General features: G+C 40.2%; 2 protein-coding genes across 2 annotated transcripts in view; both read left to right on the top strand.

The window, feature by feature from the left end:
• Window positions 1-998: 998 nt before the first annotated feature.
• Window positions 999-5,864, top strand: LOC124257485. The gene is made up of 4 exons (XM_046691551.1): window positions 999-1,068; window positions 3,403-3,455; window positions 3,969-4,010; window positions 4,762-5,864. Exons 2-4 carry the CDS (start codon window positions 3,437-3,439, stop codon window positions 5,862-5,864), a joined length of 1,164 nt encoding a protein of 387 aa, XP_046547507.1. The 5' UTR covers window positions 999-1,068; window positions 3,403-3,436.
• A 261-nt stretch (window positions 5,865-6,125) lies between these two features.
• LOC124257508 (serine/threonine-protein phosphatase 6 regulatory ankyrin repeat subunit A-like) overlaps window positions 6,126-20,139 on the top strand; it is a gene marked incomplete at its 3' end in the record, with an annotated part of 33,532 nt that continues 19,518 nt past the window's right edge. Inside the window, exons 1-2 of the mRNA XM_046691589.1 lie at window positions 6,126-6,494; window positions 14,589-14,684. Coding sequence (XP_046547545.1) covers window positions 6,347-6,494; window positions 14,589-14,684 — 244 coding nt within the window. The remainder of the gene's footprint in view (window positions 6,495-14,588; window positions 14,685-20,139) is intronic.

The following is a 20,139-nucleotide window of genomic DNA, read 5'->3' as shown; positions in this document are numbered from 1 at the left end:
AAATGAGAAACTGCACATATTTATGTTTCCAATAGCTTAAATATGCAACGTCTGCAGGTGATATTGTATTAATAATATTGTAACACGCTCGCATGGCAAAAAGGAAACATTTTATATGTGTTTGGGACTTACAATTTTGGTTACAATATTGACTTCAGGAATGCGTGAAAATCTATCTCTCAAGACCAAAAAAAACATTTGGGAAATAAGAAACTGTAGATATTTTTGTCTCAAATAGCTTTCGAAACAGATAACAAAACATATGATTAAACTAAAAGGATTTTTTATTTAATCTATGTATATGATATATGTCTGTAAATAATCTAGTCTGGACTAAACATGTCAGTTATCGCCATCCCTAAAATCTATCTACGAAATTATGCTGCAATAACACACATCAACCAACTCAGCATCCAAGTAATAATTAGTATAGTGATGCCACTGTGCGCTCACAGAATCTGTAACCATGTTCTGCCCTCCCAGTATACGTAATACACAGCCTTATGTATAATGTGTCAATGAAAACCTTCCATGGTGATGTGAGTGTGGAACAATACCTGTACAAGCTTTCACAGATTTCAGGTAATCCCCTTAATTCAATAAAATTCCCTATCAAGCCTTCGGTACATATACAAGAACTGAACAAAACGGTGTTTCTTTTTCATTTAGTGAGTGGATGATATTCACTTAAGTGTAATCATAAATTTGGGACTTACTGGAGAGAAAACGTACAGCGTGTGATACATAAAGAGGTATACTTTAGACAGTTGGAATTCTGCTACAGTGTTGTCACAGCCAACTGCATGCAGGATAGCAGGTGCACATAAAACTGCGAGAGCAACACATAGAAACAGCTCAAGAACCTATTCAAAAGGTTCAGTATAAACATTTATGAATGCAGTTATGGTCTTCTATTGTTGTTGACGATAGTCAGCACAGAGCTTACACAACTTTGCATTGAAAAAGAACCTGTAAAACTGCCTTAGCTCAGTTGTGGAATGAGGTGCGGCGTGGAACGGTGTGTTTGCGCTTTGGCTGTGTCAGAGTAGTTTCCTTTGCACGAGAAATGTAAGTATAACCCTTATGTTCAAACTTACACTGACCGATAAACTCCCCTTACCTCTCATGGGAAATACGATTGCTTCAATTACTGTAATGATCGTATCAATTATGCCAGCGTAAAGATAACATTACAGAAAACTTGAATAAACTAAACTTGCCGTATTGTTATGTATCTGAGAGAACGGGTGCATTCAAATGTGGCCAAACAAGTAATAATCATCATAATGTTTTCTCTGTCACTGGATTGTCTGGCTCAGATTCAACGCCAAAGACAGCCGACGTTTACCATGAGTATGGTCATGTCCTGCAGCAGGACGACGCCCCTTTTCCACTTTTCACCAATGACCTGGAAAACTGGGGTTAACGTTTCCGCTCACACAATCGTGTCGATGGGGTTCATAATCGATGTTCGTACTGTTTATCACTGGATTGTCTGGTCCAGACTCGATCATTTACAGACCGCCGCCACATAGCTGGGATATTGCTGAGTGCTGCGTAAAACTAAACTCACTCACTCACCCATAATCCAATCGAGCGCACGTATTCACATCTCACTAAGCAGGCAGGCACGTTTTGATTGGGTTGTGAGAGACCAGGAAAGGGCTCCAGTATTGTTCACTGATGAGTCGAGATTCCGTCTAGACTTCGCAAATACTTGTGCCAAAAAGATTTCATGATTCCCTGTGGAGGGGTCACTCCTGGTTTAGGGTGGGGGTCAGTAGATCTAGAAAACCGATCTCCATGCCCTACAGCGAGCCACAATGTTTGGTGTACCATTCTGAGATGTGTCGGTGAGACTGATGGCGGACCAGTTGGCTCATACGCCATGTTCATTGATAACGCCCTCCCTCATCGTGTTAGGGTTGTTGACAGCTTACTTAGAACTCGAGAACATTGTCCTCATGGATCAGATACCATAGGGCGGTGGGGTAGCCTAGTGGTTAAAGCGTTCGCTCGTCACGCCGAAGACCCGGGTTCGATTCCTCACATGGGTACAATGTGTGAAGCTCATTTCTGGTGTCCCCCGCCGTGATATAGCTGGAATATTGCTAAAAGCGGGGTAAAACTAAACTCACTCACTCACATACCATAGTCACTGTCAAAAACATTTGAAACTAGTTACAGTGGTGTGCCAACTCTATCAGTACTCGGCACTGCTCTTATTGGAGTAGGGAAAATTTACCTTTGGCAACATCCAGAATCTCTTGGGGGTACTCTGATAGTATCGCATAGATCACATACAAGCTGAAGATGCTTTTTCCATTCTTTTCTTCCAAATATTGCTTTTGTGTTATTTGCACGTTTCTGTTTCGGATGATGTGTCTGTGTCATGTGTATATTATCACTGTGTGTCAGTGGAAAACAACCCCTCTTTAGTGTCAGAAAACATGTATTCACATCGCCTTTGACTGTTTGAACAAACACACTTCCACAGTTTGCCAAGTCCCCATATGGCCCCTAGTATGGTTATCAATCTTCAGGGTTTTGTATATTATGTATTGTCCAAATCGTGCTATTAGTTTTTACTTTACATGCTAGTTTTATTCTAACCTTTGATGACAGGTTTTATATTATACACATATTCTTTATCAACGTCAAATTGTTCCTGACACGATATTTGAAATATTGCCGATGTGACGTTAAATATTGACTCACTCTCACTCACATTTTGACACAATGCATTATAAGTGGTGATCCTTAACATGTTCTGTGTTTAAACACACGGGATTGAATGTTTTCCAGCGCCATAGTCACTTACGTTCTATGTCAGCATATTGCCAATGTGACGTTAAATATTAACTCACTCACTCACTCCATGTCAGCATCGATCCAGGCTGACAGGCACGATGTCATGCAAGCAACAAATCAACAATCTTAGAAATACATACACATATTCTAAACCTTCAGGAGTATAGGGGTTACATGTATCCTTGGCAACATGTTTACTATTTTGCTTCCATTACCAGTAATTAAACATTGGGGGAGTGTGTGGGTTTCGTTTTACGCCGTTTTTTTAGCAATATTCCAGCAACATCACGGCGGGGGATACATTGTATGTGTTTGGGGAAGCGAACCCGGGTCTTTCGCGTGTCGAGCATACGTTTCAACCACTAGGCTACCCACTGCTCTGTTAAGAATTGAGGTATAGCATATCAATATAATTGTCAATATTTTCTAATGAATCATTTTACAATTATGCTTATCAGTATATGGCTGAATATAACCACAACAACATGTGAAATTGAGGTCTTGTTGACTTGTTGATTCCAACTTAATTTGTGTAATATCAAGTGATGTAACATGTGTCCCGTGATGTGAATGCATGAATTACATTTTCAGGATGTCGTGAGGTAAAACACCACAATGCACCAGCATGAACAGGGCGGACCAGGGTGAGTCTTAGTATTTTAGATTGGTTGGATGGTTGTTGTTTAATGCCAAACTCAGCAATATTCCAACTATATGGCCGCGGTCTGTAAATAATCGAGTCTGGACCACACAATCCAGTGATCAACAGCATGAGCATCAATCTACTCAATTGGGATTCGATGACATGTGTCAACAAAGACAGCGAGCCTGACCACCTGATCCCGTTAGACGCCTCTTACGACAAGCAGCTCATAATTAATCTCTTAGACACCGAAACACGTAAATACGTGTGTCAATGCAAGAGAATAACTCCTCATGATTACCAGACTAATTTGTCCATTCTAACTTCTTCACATCCTATGTCTTACTCAGTAGAATACTGCTGGTGAAGCATTCTATGACGGAAAGAGAAATGTTAGAAATTACGCACGGCACGCGTTTGAGCACTATGGTCGGCAGCCTGTTAATTTCGACTTCTACTCATGGAACACAACTAGAGCGTCATGACGATGTTAACATTTCTTCTTTGTTCACAGATGGCTCCTACAACGGTGAAAGTGAAACACAAGAGTGGACAGGTATGAACCCCCTACAAGCTTAGGACGTTACAGCGACGTTTGAACTGCTTCCTGATATAGCATAACCTGCCAAGCTATATTATGTGCTATATTATGTGCTAAATATGCTTCGTTGTTTATAGCTATAAAAATCTACAATAATATGAAATGATTAGTTTGAACAAATTATGGCAGCCTGAAACCAATCAAGTCTGGTTAGTTAGTTGGTTTGTTGTTTTACGCCGCACTTAGCAATATTCCAGCTATATGGCGGCGGTCTATAAACAATCGAGTCTGGACCAGACAATCCAGTGACCAACAGCATGCGCATCGATCAACGCAATTGGGATGTGTTGACATGTGTATCAACCAAGTCAGCCTGAAACCCCGATCCCGTTAGTCGCCTCTTACGACAAGCATGGGTTAAGACCCCAACTCTAACCCGGACCTTCACGGGTCAGTCAAGTCTGGATTTGAGATTAGGTTTGGAAACCATATTGTGTTAAGAAATCAATCGGGGTTGTGAGCTTTGATGAAAACAGCTGACGTTGCATTCACGACCTACTTTGAAAAGCAAACATAGAAAGAGTGAAATTGCTTGAGGTGGGCAGATTAGATGATCAGAATTCACTAATTAAGGTCAATTTGGTCATGGAACAGGCGTACGACTTCAGATCAGAAGTTCGGTGGTTCGAATTCCTGGGCTGCTACACTAAAACGATCATAGAACTTATCTTACATTGTCTATAATCATGCTTACATTCCGTTGCAGATGGATGCCCAGTGTGTAAGTTGATACGACACAGGTACGAAGAAGAATACAAGAAGGGTCCTCGAAATTCAACAATACAGCTACATGCAGAATACAACACCATCAGGGGAAAGAAAAGCAAAGAGAAGTCATCAGTCTTGGAGAAAGTAGCAAAAGCGGTGTCAGCGTTGCGTAACAGTGGTGGGGGAGTGTTGTTAGTTCACCTGAAGGGGACATCACCAGAAGATGGGTGTCTCGAGTACTTTGATGAATTTGTGGTTAGAACTTTCACAAACTTACTTGAATGTGGCGAACTGTATACTGATACATATGAAAGATATTTTCTTAGTGATCAACCGAAATTCGCGGACACGAGTGACATTCTTGTTGTTAAAGTTAACAAAACAGCAGGTGTAGCTACGGTTGATTTCAACACGAAGGCAAACAATGACAATGAGAACCTGGATATAAATTCATTGATCCTCTCAGAAGTACTGGGCAAAACTGAAATAACGGAAAAGAACCAAGCGTCTCTCAGGAATCTGCCCCCAAATGTGAACACTTTTCATGAGAATCGGCATATACAGTTGAAAGCATTCAAAGTCAAAACTGAAGAGATTAAGCGTAAACAAGCCCACGTTGAAAAACTGACTGACCATATCTGGCACAATCTTAAACTGAAAGATAACATAACGTCTATGTCAAAGCTGGTTCAAGGTGGGTCATACTACCTGGGAGTTAACGAAAAGGAAGTTGTCACACAGAGAGGTTATCAAACAAAAGTTGCAGAAATTGTTGGTTTCAAACTACATGTGAGACAGAAATCCTTGATAGAGAGTATCTATAAGAAGGTTGAAACTGATCTGTGTGTTCTGACAAGGAAGGGAGAGTTCACAGACGCTCCTAGAGACCTGATAAACATAGCATTCCACCCTGTCCTACAATCTGAGCTTTGTGTTTTGGAAGTAGCCATTCGATATTGCGATGGTGTTGTTTTCTACGATAGACAAGGGCCAAGATCATACTTACTCGATATAAGTGACGCAATTATTCGAAGAATGAGCAAATTTGAGTGGCTTCAGAAATTCTTTGACACTCGTACATTGAATGCTACATCTCTTTAAGATCAGTAACAAACAACCAGTTCCCTTGCGCTGATTTACAGAGTAACTCTTCTGAACAAGACATCCGATAGACAAGTGGACCAGCCTCATCTGCTTTATATTTCAATCTATGCACGGAGGTTCTTGGTGACGACAAATTCTCTGAATACCTGTGTGACAAGAGGGACGACTTTTCCTTTGACGGCTTGGACAGGATACTCTCTGCCTATCGGTGGCTATATGTAACAAGTATTCGTTGACACATACTCGTACGATAGCCGGAATTATGCAATCTTATGCTGCTTGAATACATATTGTGACATCTTCGTGGTATAATATGGTAACGTCTATCCTGTTGATAAACATTACAGTGGATATATCAAACCATACTTTCAGCCGTTCCCAAGCAGTACCGCCAGCTCACTTAGGCAGCAACGTCTGCTATACTCAAGCAGCACAACCAGCTGTATTCAAGTAGCATCACCAGCTATACTCCATACATCATGAGCAGCACCATGAGCAACGGTACTGACTCCACATACAGCAGCAACATGTCCGATAGCAGTACTGACACCTCAGTCGGGTCCAGTCCATACCAGTCTGACGAGGATGTCATGACGTACTTTATTGTTGGAGAAGCTGGGGATACAGGTAAGAACAGCTACTGTGTTATTCTATGTTAAATCAGTACAATAGTATAAACGCGTTCTTTTGAAACCTGAAGTATTGATACTCACAACAGATGAAATATTCCGATTGAAAGAATAACAGCCTTACGGTTGTATAATGGTATATTTTCATTATTTCTGACACATAAAGTAAGATTATTGAAAAACATTATCATGAATTTTTAACTTGTTTAAGTCAAGACGTGACTATTTATGACAGTGTTTATCAGAGTTCTTAAATTTAAGACTAGGGTCCGTCAAGGGTGAGTTCTGATCCCGTTTTGGTTTGGTATAGAGAACTAACAATGCCTTTAAACTTCACCCAGATATTGTGTCGTCTGCTGTTCGCCGTTTTCGGACTTCAGATGCGATTAATATCAATGTCTTAACGCTTGCTTCTCGATTGGTGGTTATGGATGACAACGCTAAACCTCATCACCCTCGACCTGCGACTGCATTTCTGGAGGACACGCTATTAAAATATTGCCTGCTATGAGTACAAATTTGAATAAGTTGTTTGGGACATTCCTAGACGTCTTATGCAGGCGCTATAACTGATCCACCATAGAGAATGTAGCACCCTTAGAGGGAGTGGCACCAGTACCTCTTGATCGCTTACCAGGAACAAAAGGAGGATGGTTGCCGCTGTCATCCAGTCACAAGGCGGCTACCTTTTGCTCCTGAATTTCAGGATTAGGATTACCTTTATAATATAAAAAAAAATCAGTTTTGGACAGCAATGGCTTTTCGAACCTAACCTCCAAGATCCGTAGTTTTCGTGGCTACCAACTGTGCTTAATTACTGTACTTGAGGAACAGATTTTTTAAGCAATTAAGATATTGAATGTTTGCATCGTTTTCGATGTTTTGAAGAGCCTTATTTTCCATTCAACATTTAGTTCTCCACCATTTCTATTTTCAACATAATAGTAAAACGAGAGAATTGCCTCGGACTGACCTTCCACGAGTGACGTCACGTCAGCAATCACTTTCGGCTGACCCATCTAAGGAATCGATTCCAGACTGCCAGCCTGACTGCTCGAAACATTCCCGGCTTACGAGCAATCAGTTTCAGGACTGTGCAGATTCGACTGAGGGAGCACAACATCCGGCTCCGACCTCCAGCCATATGTCCTCTTTTGCTCCACTGCCTCCTGGTGCAGACACCATCTATGGCACAGGATACAAGATTAGATTGGGATGGTAATTTGTTCACTTATGAGTCGCGATTTCATCTCGACAGCTCAGATGGCAGGGCAAGGATGTGCAGAGGGTGAGGTAAACTGTATGCTGACGCGTGCATTGCTCAACGTCCACATTTTGGTAGTGGTAGGGTTATGGTATGGGGCGCCATCACATTTCATGGTGGGACACAACTTGTGATTGTCCATGGCAATCTGACAGGTCTGCAATACAGAGATGAGATCATTGGGCCTCATGTGCAACTGTTTATTCAAGGACAGAGACGTAACTTCAGCAAGATAATACACGTCCACATCTCACTCGTGTTGTGAAATATTTCCTGAGACAGAAGAACATTCCGGTACTCCCCCGGCCGGATGTTTCTCCGGACCTGTCCGCTATCGAGCACGCATGAGATGAAATGGAGCAACGTTTGCGTCAAGCCCAGAATCAGCCATTGAAGCTGAAGTATGTAGACTTGACACTACAGTGGATACAGTTGAGGACAGTGTGAGTAGTTGTGATAAACTGTTAGAGGAGACTACAACTGCTTTCAGACACGAGCTAGACACGCATTTACAGACATGTAGAAAGTTGGAAAAACAGTTTGCAGAAGGTGCACACGGTGACATTACCCACGATACTGTGCTACATAATGTACCAGAATCAAATAATGAAAATGTTTTAATAAAGGTTAATGGTTTGCTAAATGAAGTTAAGAGAGATTCGTTTTAAACGTGCAAAAAGGAAAGTGTCCAGAAATAGCAGGTATCCCGGTGTCATCGTCACCAAATCTAGTTCTATCGACGACAAGAATGTGATTCTTTCTGAGAAGAAGAAGCTGAATGAATCAAGAAACTTCAGAAATGTGTACATTGCAGCCGATAAAAGTCGGTTTAAAATGCTGGTGGATGCTATCGTAAAGGAAGACTTGAAGTTTACTGGAGGACGTGTACAACGACAACGAAATGACCGACGCCAGGATGGAAGGAACGAAAGAAGTGACTCAGCCACAGCACGTGGATTGGACTATCAACACACAACACGCGCCAACAACTATCAACAAACATCACGTGACAACGGGCGAGCCAATCATCCGACGAGGAGCAAGGAGCGGGAACAAGGAAGAGAGCACGTGACTAGAAGAGACAGGGCTAGTTATTCAAATTAGTACAAGTCCGGGCTTTGATACTGCAATGGTTAGGCTAGTGACAGTAATTCAAATGATCATCTGTTAAGATCAACTTGTGTTTCTCATTTAGATTGTGACATTGTTGGCGTAGTTGAAACTCATCTGAAATTTAATCAATCTATATTTGTGGAAGACTATTCGTGGTTTGGACACAATAAAACTATCTGCACTGGCAAGGCAAGGGAGGATCTGGAGGCGTGGGCTTCATAATAGAAAATGACTTATTGCTTACATATAATGTGACTATTCTTGATGTTGTGAATGAAGGCATTTTGTGGTTAAAATTAGAACACAATAGTAGATGCTTATTTTGCATATGTGCATGTTCTTTGCATTCAGAATGTTCTACCTGAAACATCGATGCAGATGACTTTTATGACAAATTCCTGATTCAGATATCTGAGTACCATGAGTATAATATTAGTTATATTTGAGGTAATCTAAACGGTAGCTGAATTCTTGATAAACACAGATTTCTGTATGGTAAATGGTAGAAATAATGTACAAAATGACTTTACTTGTATTTCAGGCAAAGGGGCCTCTGTGGTTAATTATTGTTTATGTGCATATGAAGAATTTAATCGTATTTCTAATTTTAATGTTACACGTCTGTGATTTAGTTCAGTATTACTAAATTAGACCACTCCGTAATATCATGGACTTTGGACATTCTCCCGGAACGTCATATTAGCAATTCTGTGACTGTGATCAATCAAGTGTGAAATGTGTGAAACATGATGTTACGTGTGTGCCCGAAACCATATCCAAGTTGGAATGGTCACTCTGAGAACAGTGAGATGTGGATGTAGCCTTCGCTAATTTCCTGTCTACCGTTAAGCAAGAAATGGATTCAACGCTGGCAAGAAACACACGTGACTTTTACTTGGTGACCGAACAAGAGAAAGACGTTGCGGAAGAAACCTTGGTGGACTGATAAACAAACTTTGTTATGAAATGACATGTGTAAAGCTGAACGTGAATGATGTAGATATAACGACGTTACACGAAAGTTAAGAGAGTAGGTTAAGAGAGTCAAGAAAAGGACCATATTCTATAAAGAAGCGCGAAGATGCAAACAACGCTACAACCAAGAAAGTCTATATCTGAATTGGAAAGTCTCTGTGAGAAAAATATGGAGGAGTTCTGGAAAAAGATAGGAGAACGAAAAAGTTGGAGTTGGTACGTTGTCCGGTGAAAAGGGAACTGTTTAAAATACATGGAAAGAAAGTTACAGTAATTTGTTAAATAATGTGAACTCTGATGTGGATTATACGTCTACATAGGAATCAAGGGAGGTAACCGAACAATTTTTACATGGACTTGTTTATATGTGTTTCCCTAGAGGGAAAATACCAAGCGAGTGGACTAACAGTATTATCAATCCCATCCTGAAGTCATCGTGTGCTGACAAGGGTGATCCATTATCACACAGAGGGATTTCTCTCAAGAACTCGAGCTACAAACTCAAGACTGTAAAAGTATGCAGAAACCAGAGACTGTATGGTTTCAGGAGGGGCAGATCTACAGTGGAGCACATTACATCACCGACATCCATAGTTGAAACTGGGACATCACTCAAGAAATCTACGTTTTTAGCTTTCATAGACTTTTAAAAAATTTATATGACAATATTGATAGATCTATTTTGTGGACAAAACTATCTGAAATGGGATCTGTGGCAATAGGTATGAAGCTATTTTCTCTCTGTATAAGAGTGTCTAGAGTTGTGTTAGAATCAATGGAAATATGACGGAATGGTTTAACACCAGATGTGGTCAGATACAAGGGTGTCTTCTCTCCCCTCTGCTGTTCAGTGTCTTCATCTACGATGATCACTACCCTGAACAGCCTTGACATCGGTGTGAAGATTAAGGACGAAACACTTGCTGTATTAGCTTATACAGACGACCAGGTCTTGTTACTTGAAGATGAAGCGGACCTACAAGTGCTTTTATACGTTTTACATAACTGGTGTACGGATAGCCTCATGACTGTAAACCCGGATAAATTCAAAGTACTGCATTGTAGACCTGTGCATTTACTAAGAACGACTTGTACTTTTCAAAGTGGCACAACGTCCCTGGAACTAGCGGACAGTTACTGTTATTTAGACCTATTGATAACAGAACACCTGGACTGCGCACACGTTTCCAATGCTGTAGCAAGTTTGGCACATAGAGCACTGGGTTTATTATTTGACACTATGGTCTGGTCTTCTGCTGACTAAGAAGCAGCGATTTAGGGGAGTTCAAACGCTACGTACGCCGCGACTCAACAGAAAAGAGCTATGAAATTCTTTATGGGTGTTCGGAAATCTCCCCCCAACGCGGCGGTGGAAGGAAAGATTGGTTGGACCCCGACACCAGTGAGACTCCGGGGACTACACCAGACTCAACAGCCTAAACCCCGAAAGACGTAGTTTTAAGATTTTTAACTGGGCCAAACAGTTGGCATTACGAAAGAAAAATACCTGGATAAAACGTTTCATCACTAAACTTGACTGATTTCGAAGAAGTTGAAGGAAGTTATACACAAGGTTCAGAGTGCAGTACGACAGATATGTTATGAGAACTGGAAGAAGATAGATTGCCCAACTAGTCGAGATGGCAAGTGAGGTATATACGTCGACATTACAGACCCTTTAAGACGAACTATGAAGTGGAACACTACATTACTGATAATATCCCACGAGGCCACAGATAAGCGATAGCCATGTATAGATGCGGTGTTGCCCCCTTGTTACTAGAAACTGGTCGCTACAGTAGTATGCCCTCAAATGAGAGAGTGTGTTTTAACTGTTGTTGAAGATGAAATGCATGTATTTTAATACTGTCCTTTATATCAGTCTTTTACAAAACGTCTGTTGGCTGAGTGCATTGTTTTAATTGGTAATTGTATGAATATTACAAATGTGGAAAGGTTATCGTTTTTAATGTCTAGTCCTATTTTATGTAAATTAACAGCCAAGACCCGCTATGATATTTTAAAGGAACGGCGCGTTTACTATTTGTAAATAGTCTCTCATAATCACATAAGGGATGGCTCATTTTGTGCATTTTACCTTTTGACAATGTTTTGAATGTATAATGTATGAAGTGAGACTCGTAATAAACGATCTGTCTGCCTGTCTGTCTCTCTGCGTCGTTGCCAAGCCTCCATCAACACCAATGAATTTTGACACAACATCTCTTCAAGGATGTGTCACGATGCCTAGTGACAAATCATACAGATTTCGATATTATAGTGTCGATAGTTAAACAGTAATTAAGAAAAACACTGCCAATCATGTTATCGTCTTGCATTGAAAATAATGCACAGTTATTTTATTCCAGTAGTGTATCATACGATGAGCATGTGAATGTCCGTTTTGCAGTGATTTTGAAAGAGAGGGATCTATGCCAACATTTTAATTTTGACTTCCCTATATCTATACTGAGTCAAAAAAGAAACTTCACATTCTTTCTTCAGGGCACTATAAAAGAACAAGAGATGGTAAGATGGTTAAATTGTTATTATTTCATTGCTTAGATCTGTGTGATGTACTCGATACACTGACAGTGCCATAATCAGTTCCATTAGGCTACACCGCCGTTCCAAAACATGGGTATACAGAATGTCAAGTCACAAGAATAACAATGCGAAATTTCTCAGTTCAATATCGTGTATGGCCGCCCCACGCATTCACCACTGCCAAACACCGTCTCCTCATCGACTGCCTGATGCTTATGAACACGTGGTTGGGGATTCTGCGCCACTGCTCATGCAAGGCAGCGCCAAGTTCCTGCAAATTCTGAGGTTGGTTCCTAAGACCACGAAGCCTTCTCCCAAGTGCATCCCAAACGTGCTCTATTGGATTAAGGTCAGGGGACCTCGATGGCCAGTCCATGACGTTGATTCCAGCGTTTTGAAGGAAATTTCGTGTCAACATCGCGGTATTCGGCCGAGCATTATCATGCTGGAACTGTAGACCTGGGCCGTTCAGGGGTGAGCACCTGGTCGCGGTAAGCAGCAGCTGTGAGGTTTCCACGGATGACCAGAAGTCGGGAACGGTTGTTCCCACAGAAAGCACCCCACACCATGCAACTTCCGACCCCGAATCTGTCGACTTCCTGTACACAACATTGGGCATACCGTTCACGACGTCGTCTCCAGACTCTATGCCTGCCGTCCGCGAATCTGAGGGTAAACCTGGATCCATTGCTAAAGATGACTCTCTGGGTCCATCAGAGGTGACGTTGGGCCCACAGCAGACCTTGACGTTGATGAAACGGCGTCAATATTGGCCCACGATATGGACGTCGAGAATGGAGATTGGCAGCCCGCAACCGATTTCGAATGGTCTGTGAGGACAGTCGACCTCTAAACATCTCAGCCCTGGTTCGTGTTGCCAGCAGAAATCTGTCACGTAAGTGATATAGGACGATTTGACGGTCTTCTGCTCGTGACGTCACACGTGGACGACCCGACCTTGGGCGATCAGAAGTGGTGCCAGTTTGTTGTAGACGACCTCGCAAGTCATACACAGTACGACGGCTGCATCCCATTGCTCTTGCGACGTCAATAACCGATCTTCCCGCTTGCAACATGCCAACGGCACGTCCACGTTGCACATTTGACGATCGTGGCATTTCAAGTACTGTTAGAACTGTGGTTTAAAAGTGTTTTTTCAATTCTTGAGGCCAATGCAAACACGTGCATATGAAGAAATGCGAAGATCACGTGTTCGACTGCACGTGCAAAACCTGATTTGGCACTAACATCATTTGCACGACGAATGGATGGGTTTGAGTGGGTTTTGCTAACGTTTTTCTAGAGTCAAAAGATAGGGATCCCATTTCGGATACATAGATGTATCATCAGAGCAAAATTATTCATTATTTTTCAAATTACATTTTGTGAAGTTTCTTTTTTGACTCAGTATATTTATACTTATATATTATAGTGTATGTAGAATCAGTTGACCGGAAAACTAAAGTAATAATTTCATCTGGCTGCAATTCCCAACCCTAATATTTCACAAAGAGCTGTAAACATGACGTTTAATTCTTCATTCAAAGCTTCTGCATTGCTAACAGCAGTTCTAAAACTCGGATAATCAGAGGTACGAATCGAAATGTATTATGTTTCTACACATACAAATATTGTTATCCCGAGTACATCATATCCGCTTTATGCATGGCACCACACACTTAGGTTGCTAGTGTACAGGTCGTTTCCTGAATGTTGTACTTACAACTATATCGTAACTATCAATATTTTACATATACCTGGTGAGACGTGTCGCGGTTGAATGTGCGAAGAAAACGTCAGCATTTGAAATAAACTGTTTTGATATGAGAGGAATACAAAGTGACGCTCGTTCACTTGTAATATATACGTGTGAACTGTTACTGCAGTATCAACGGGAGAGAGGCCGAAGGGAGACTTGAATACTGCAGTGTACCTTATAGGTATCATCGTGTAAAATGTTGCCGCAGTATGAAGGGGAAAGGGGTCGGAGGGAGGAATACTGCAGTGTACCATATAGGTGTCATGGTGTAAAATGTTGCCGCAGTACGAAGGGAAAAGGGATCGGAGGGAGGAATACTGCAGTGTACCATATAGGTATCATGGTGTAAAATGTTGCCACGGTATGAAGGGAATGGGGATGCAAAGGAAACTGGGACTACACACGAGTTTATCTATTTTACTGTTGCATTGCAGATGACGCTGCGTGTCCTACAACCGAGCGCCATGTTGGAAATGAAGTGGAACAACAAACCTCAAGGGCTACACAGACATTGGCTGAACCAGGGCCAGGTGAGCTGCAAACAAAACAAACGATATCCACCTTAGCAAGTTGATGATTGCTGCAGTAGATACAGAGAACTGATCTGTTGGGTGCATGTGGAAACTGTGGGGTGGATAAGATGATGGTAGGCATGGAGGCTAATCCGGGGCTGAAAGTTCTGATTCCGACTTAACGATTGCTTCTTGATTTGTGGCTATGGATGACAATGCTCAAGCTGTACATCTGTGATGAATGAAATTTACATACTTTCTGACTGTAACCAGCACTGTTGCAGTGCAGGTAACAGTGAAGTCTTGAATAAGTTCATTCTTCAGTTTGACATTGCCCTGACTGATGATTGTCTAAGGTGAGCACACTGTCAGTATCTTCAATTGGTGATTAGGCAGCTACATGGGAATACCCTATCAGGTTTTGACAAAGCAGATAGATGCTATACTGAATGGGAAGGTACATTAGTTCCTTAGTACTAAAATGGGTACCCGTGAGGATGTGCTGGCAATGTGAGTGTTGATGTCATTGCGCCTAACAGGCAGCATGGCTGTATGATCCCCAGGGAGTTGAAAAAGTAACGGAAAGTACGATAGTGTCCTATGACCGAGGATAGTAATGTACGTGGATATGAGCGCCATATAAGCGGACTATTACTATTACTATATGTCCGTGGAAAACGTATAACCTCTACTTTAAATATATATAATAACAGAATCACTGTGTACAACGGTGTACACAAGTATAGTACCGGTCGGTTGCTAAAGGAACAACTAAAAAGATGTACTTCCAAAAACAAATTAGTGAATTAAATGTTTGTAATATCATTTTTGGGAGCGTCCAGAAATATCTGGTATGTCCACCATGTTTATGCGAAACATACACCACACCTTGACACACTTGCCAGCAATTCCTGCTGCAGATCTGAAGCTGGTCCATTAGCTGGATGTCTGGCGTAATCGCAATGTATCAGGTGTTGACAATGCAGATATATGCTATACTGCAGGCAAAGGTCAATGAATAGACCGATCCAGTCCCGGCCGATAAGCCCCGCCCACTTCGTTTTTGACGTTAGGGGGGACAACTACTGACTAATCACAATGGCGTCACCGCCGGCGAAACGTACGTGATTGCGAATGTTGTTGATGAATTCTGTTTGTTGTACTTTGGTATCCGTCGTTTGTGAATGATGTTTAAAAAGGAAAAGTATACGTATTTTATTTTCAATATATTTTAGTTGACAGGTTGTATAGTTGGCGAGTGAAAATGTAGTTAGATCTACATGCCCGATGAAAAATCGTCTCAGCCAGCTGCTGAGATTGGGAAGCGTATTTTCGACCAAATAATCTATCCGGCAATTCACGTTCGTGTAAGATATGAGCAGGGGAAAGGTAACTGAATTATGTTGTTTGTTGCTTTTTCTAAAATTCCCATCGTAATATTATAAAAACCGTGAACACTACCACATGTGCAAGTTGCAGATCGTTTCGGTATCTATAAAAAGATTGTCAAAACTGCGCGTGCCACCTTTATTTATTTATCCATTGTTCAAATTTAGTTAAATTAGAAGTTTGTGAAAACGTGGGTTTCTACCTTTCAAGGAACAACGCAGGAAAACAGTATCCCGTCTACTACTTCGTCCACCTTGTTTGTCTGTATATATTATCTGGAAAACGTTACTTGACCTGTTAACACAGTATGTTTCCATGGATGTTTCTGGACATACACAGAAGCAAATATTCAGCAGCTAATCTGCAGCTATTCTCAGTAAAATTTCTCTCTTCAAAATCTGTACACACCTTAAAATGACACTGGATATAAGGAAATCCATTTTTTTTAATTATCCTTTCCAATTTATTTTTCTATGTGTACTTTGTTGTGGAATCCTAATCTACAAACCTCCAATATAATGGACTTCATGAACTGCCAGCTTTTATCTACAGGTATGTCACACCACCATAAACACAAAGAATCCAAGATACACATCTTCCATAAATAGGAAACGTGTGATGCAAAATCTTTGAACAGAGGATCCACAGTTATCCGAACAGTTAACTAGTATTGAAGTAGAATGTTACACAACGTAAAAAATTACTGCTTTTTCTTCAGATATGTTTAACTGCTAACTACTAATGTAAATAGGAGGCAAAGAATGTATTCAAAATTTAAATCTTTTTGTCAATAAAATTACATATTGACATTATTGCTTCTTAAACAATGATAATCTTATTAGATCTGAGACCATATCCCTTAGGGACATAACACTAATCCTGATCTATTTCCTTTTCTGAGATAATTACTAGTGTCATCAAAATTATATTAAAGTTGCTTAAAAATTTGGTAAGTCATAACAAAAGTTTAGGAAAACATACATGAAAATGTCCTAAAGCTTTCACCTCCTGCAATTAAACCATAGTAAAATTTAATATGAAATTAAGCTTATTTTCCAAATAAGCATCAACAAACCTTGAACAATTTGTCCAAAGCCAACATCTTAATAAACACTATTTTGGCTCAATCTTCAAATATTGGTAACCTCCTCAAAAGCTGATGATTTCTAAGAAGTATTACATGAAATCGGGGTTGAATATTATATGTTTCAATATCCATTCCAGTTACATGAACAGTCAACTTAGAATTCTGCAAGTTATTTGGTTCCAAGACTGAATAATGCCTGGGTGTGAACAAAACGTAGCCTTTGTTTTTTTTCAAATTATCTGGATGTTAAAATAACTTTATAATGAGTGATGATACTAGTGATCACTCTCTGAATAATCTTATTAGTAAACATATTATTTAAAGACCAAATATATCTTAAAACAAACTAGCTATCTTAGTACCAAGTGATTGTTCAGCCATGATATGTATATAGTGTTTGTTTGCCTAGTTCTGCCTTAAATTCACATGAATCTGATATGTGAGACAATTAAGTAATTATTAATAATTGATTCGATTATTACCTATTTTATTACCTTTCCACGTTTCCTGGAGGAGGCAAGATTCTTAAAACAAACCTTGCTATCATTTCCAGTGAATTATAATTAAAATGACAGAACTATGTAATTACTCATAAAATGTACCAATGTACCCCACCCCCACCCACCCCAAATGTAAAAATGCTGTGACAAAAAATCAAAACAAATAATGTTCTCATAGTTAGGAAATAAAATTATATTTCACTCCTTCCGATATTCCAGAAAGTCACTATTCTTCTCACATAGTTTTCGTCTCCGATCAACATGGAATAAGCTAATTCAATTCAGGGTCCCATCTCTTTATAGAAATTCTGAAATATTTAAGACATGGTTTTATAGACACTCATTTGAATTAATTTTGACGTTTGGATATTGCATGATAGGCAACTGCTGACACTGACAATATTTCCGTTTGGATAAAAAAATATTACTCCTCGAATATTTTGCACTATCAACAGATACTGTACTGTTCATAGGCCTTCAGATTGTGCTTTTGAAACTTTAAAACATCCTAAAATGTGTGACAAATTTAAGAATATCTAATCGCGAATGCAACCATATCCACCACATTGTTCTTTAATGAAACAAGTTTTGCTATTTCAGTCGACCCTAACCGAAATCAGCTCGCTGTCAGATTTGTTTACATTGTGTCACGGCTTTCTCGCCTGTCTCATTTCAGGTTTAAGGTACACATCAAATCACAGTAATATGTAATAGATATGGCGAGTGTAAATGGCATAATTCAAAGCACATCGCTTCGGAGGCATCGTTTGACCCCGGAAATAAGTCTGACAAATCCACACAGCGCCCCCGGCCTGCTGATTGGCCAAAATTGACGCATGCGCCAGTTTTGATTGACAGACTGGATCGGTCTATTACTTGTATGTTCGTGCAAAAGGTTATAAGCTCTACAATAAAGAATAAAAATAACAGAATCACTGCCATTGATACAATGAAGCTAAATGTCTGTTATATCACTTTTGGGAGTGTCCAACAATATAAGTAAGTCCACCATATTAATGCAAAACATACAACCTGGACCAGCTACTGCTTGGTCTCTGTCGTACTCTCAATGTTCGTTTGCTTTCACTGCCCCAGAACCTGGTCCCACTAGCACCCGCTGACCGATCATGACCGATCATGGTCAGGAATCGTTGCCTTGGCGGTTACCCTCGCCGATACGTCGACAACAAGTTGTTCGTTGTTATCCACTATGTGAACTTACACAAGTGTTCATGCTGTTAAACGGTTTTGCCGAAGTCAACGATTACCAAAAACAAACACTATCCTACATTATATGCAAGAACACATTCCAAAACTCGCATCGACAGGGATTTATTAAGGTTACGATTTTCGGTAGTCGTTGACAAGTCATTGGCTAATTATCGTTGACATGACTCGATCCATCGATGAGGTTTAAGAAACTAAAAGAAACAAAATGATTCTTTTAACTAATGTATTAATTACGGCATTTAAATTTAACTTGTCTGAATTTTCAAATATAGGATTATATGATTATCAAATAAAGCACTTTAAAATTATTAAATAAAACGTTTGAAGATTGTCAGACAATGCATTCCAATAACGTGCTTCAATAACAGCTTTCTATCAAAATTACACAATAATAATGTCAAAATATTCCAAATGATAACGCCAACAACATACTACTCAAATGTCATGTAAAGTACACAATGTATGATTAAAAGTACTCACATTTGTGTTACCATACAGAGAGGTTTGCTGACAGCCAAGTGACCATGTGGATAGCACAGTGAATCCAACTCTGCATGAAGTTTTTGTGCAAGGGTTAGGTCATGTGATCATCAATAATGAAAGTGAGGCTATATATTTACTGATTAAATTTGCAAACGTTTTAGGCATTACGCTGGATTAGAACCCTAGCACTTTGGATCACAAGTCTAGCGCGTTAACTACTAGGCCACCGTACAAGACACTCGCACATTCCTGGTTTAACAATGCTGAACATTACTGAATACAACATAACTCGTATTTAGCATTAACACCTACAATCTCACATGTTACCATTTCAAATATATTACTGGAATAAAGTAAATGTGCATTATTTGATGTTATGCTATATTTTAATGCACAAAAGTAATAACATGATTTGTGGTGTCAATCACTGTTTAACTGTTGACAGATAATATTGAAATCTGCATGATTTGACACTAGGCATCGTGACGCGCCCTTGAAGAGATTTGGTGTCAAAAGTCAGTTTACAACTTCCGTGGCGGATTCTGGGCTTGGCAGCGTAAACTTCTTTCCATTTCATCCCAAGCGCGTTCGATAGGAGACAGGATAGGAACAACAGCTGGCCAGGGGAGTACCGGAATGTTCTTCTGCCTCAGGAAATCTTTAAGTTACGTCACTGTCCTTGAATGAACAGCTACATATAGGGCTCAATGATCTCAGTGTATCGGAGACCTGTCAGATTGCCACTGATAATGACAAGTTGTGTCCGACCATGAGATCTTATCAA

Source organism: Haliotis rubra, unplaced genomic scaffold, assembly GCF_003918875.1.
Source record: "Haliotis rubra isolate DU_JTF1 unplaced genomic scaffold, ASM391887v1 Scf662, whole genome shotgun sequence".
NCBI classification, from domain to species: domain Eukaryota; kingdom Metazoa; phylum Mollusca; class Gastropoda; order Lepetellida; family Haliotidae; genus Haliotis; species Haliotis rubra.
The sequence above is the reverse complement of the archived record's forward strand: the minus strand, read 5'-3'. Positions and strand labels throughout refer to the sequence as shown.

Excerpts from the sequence above, each read along its gene's own strand:
- LOC124257485 (XM_046691551.1), top strand. Across the intron at positions 4,011-4,761 it reads TGAAACACAAGAGTGGACAG|ATGGATGCCCAGTGTGTAAG; the intron begins GTATGAACCCCC and ends ATTCCGTTGCAG.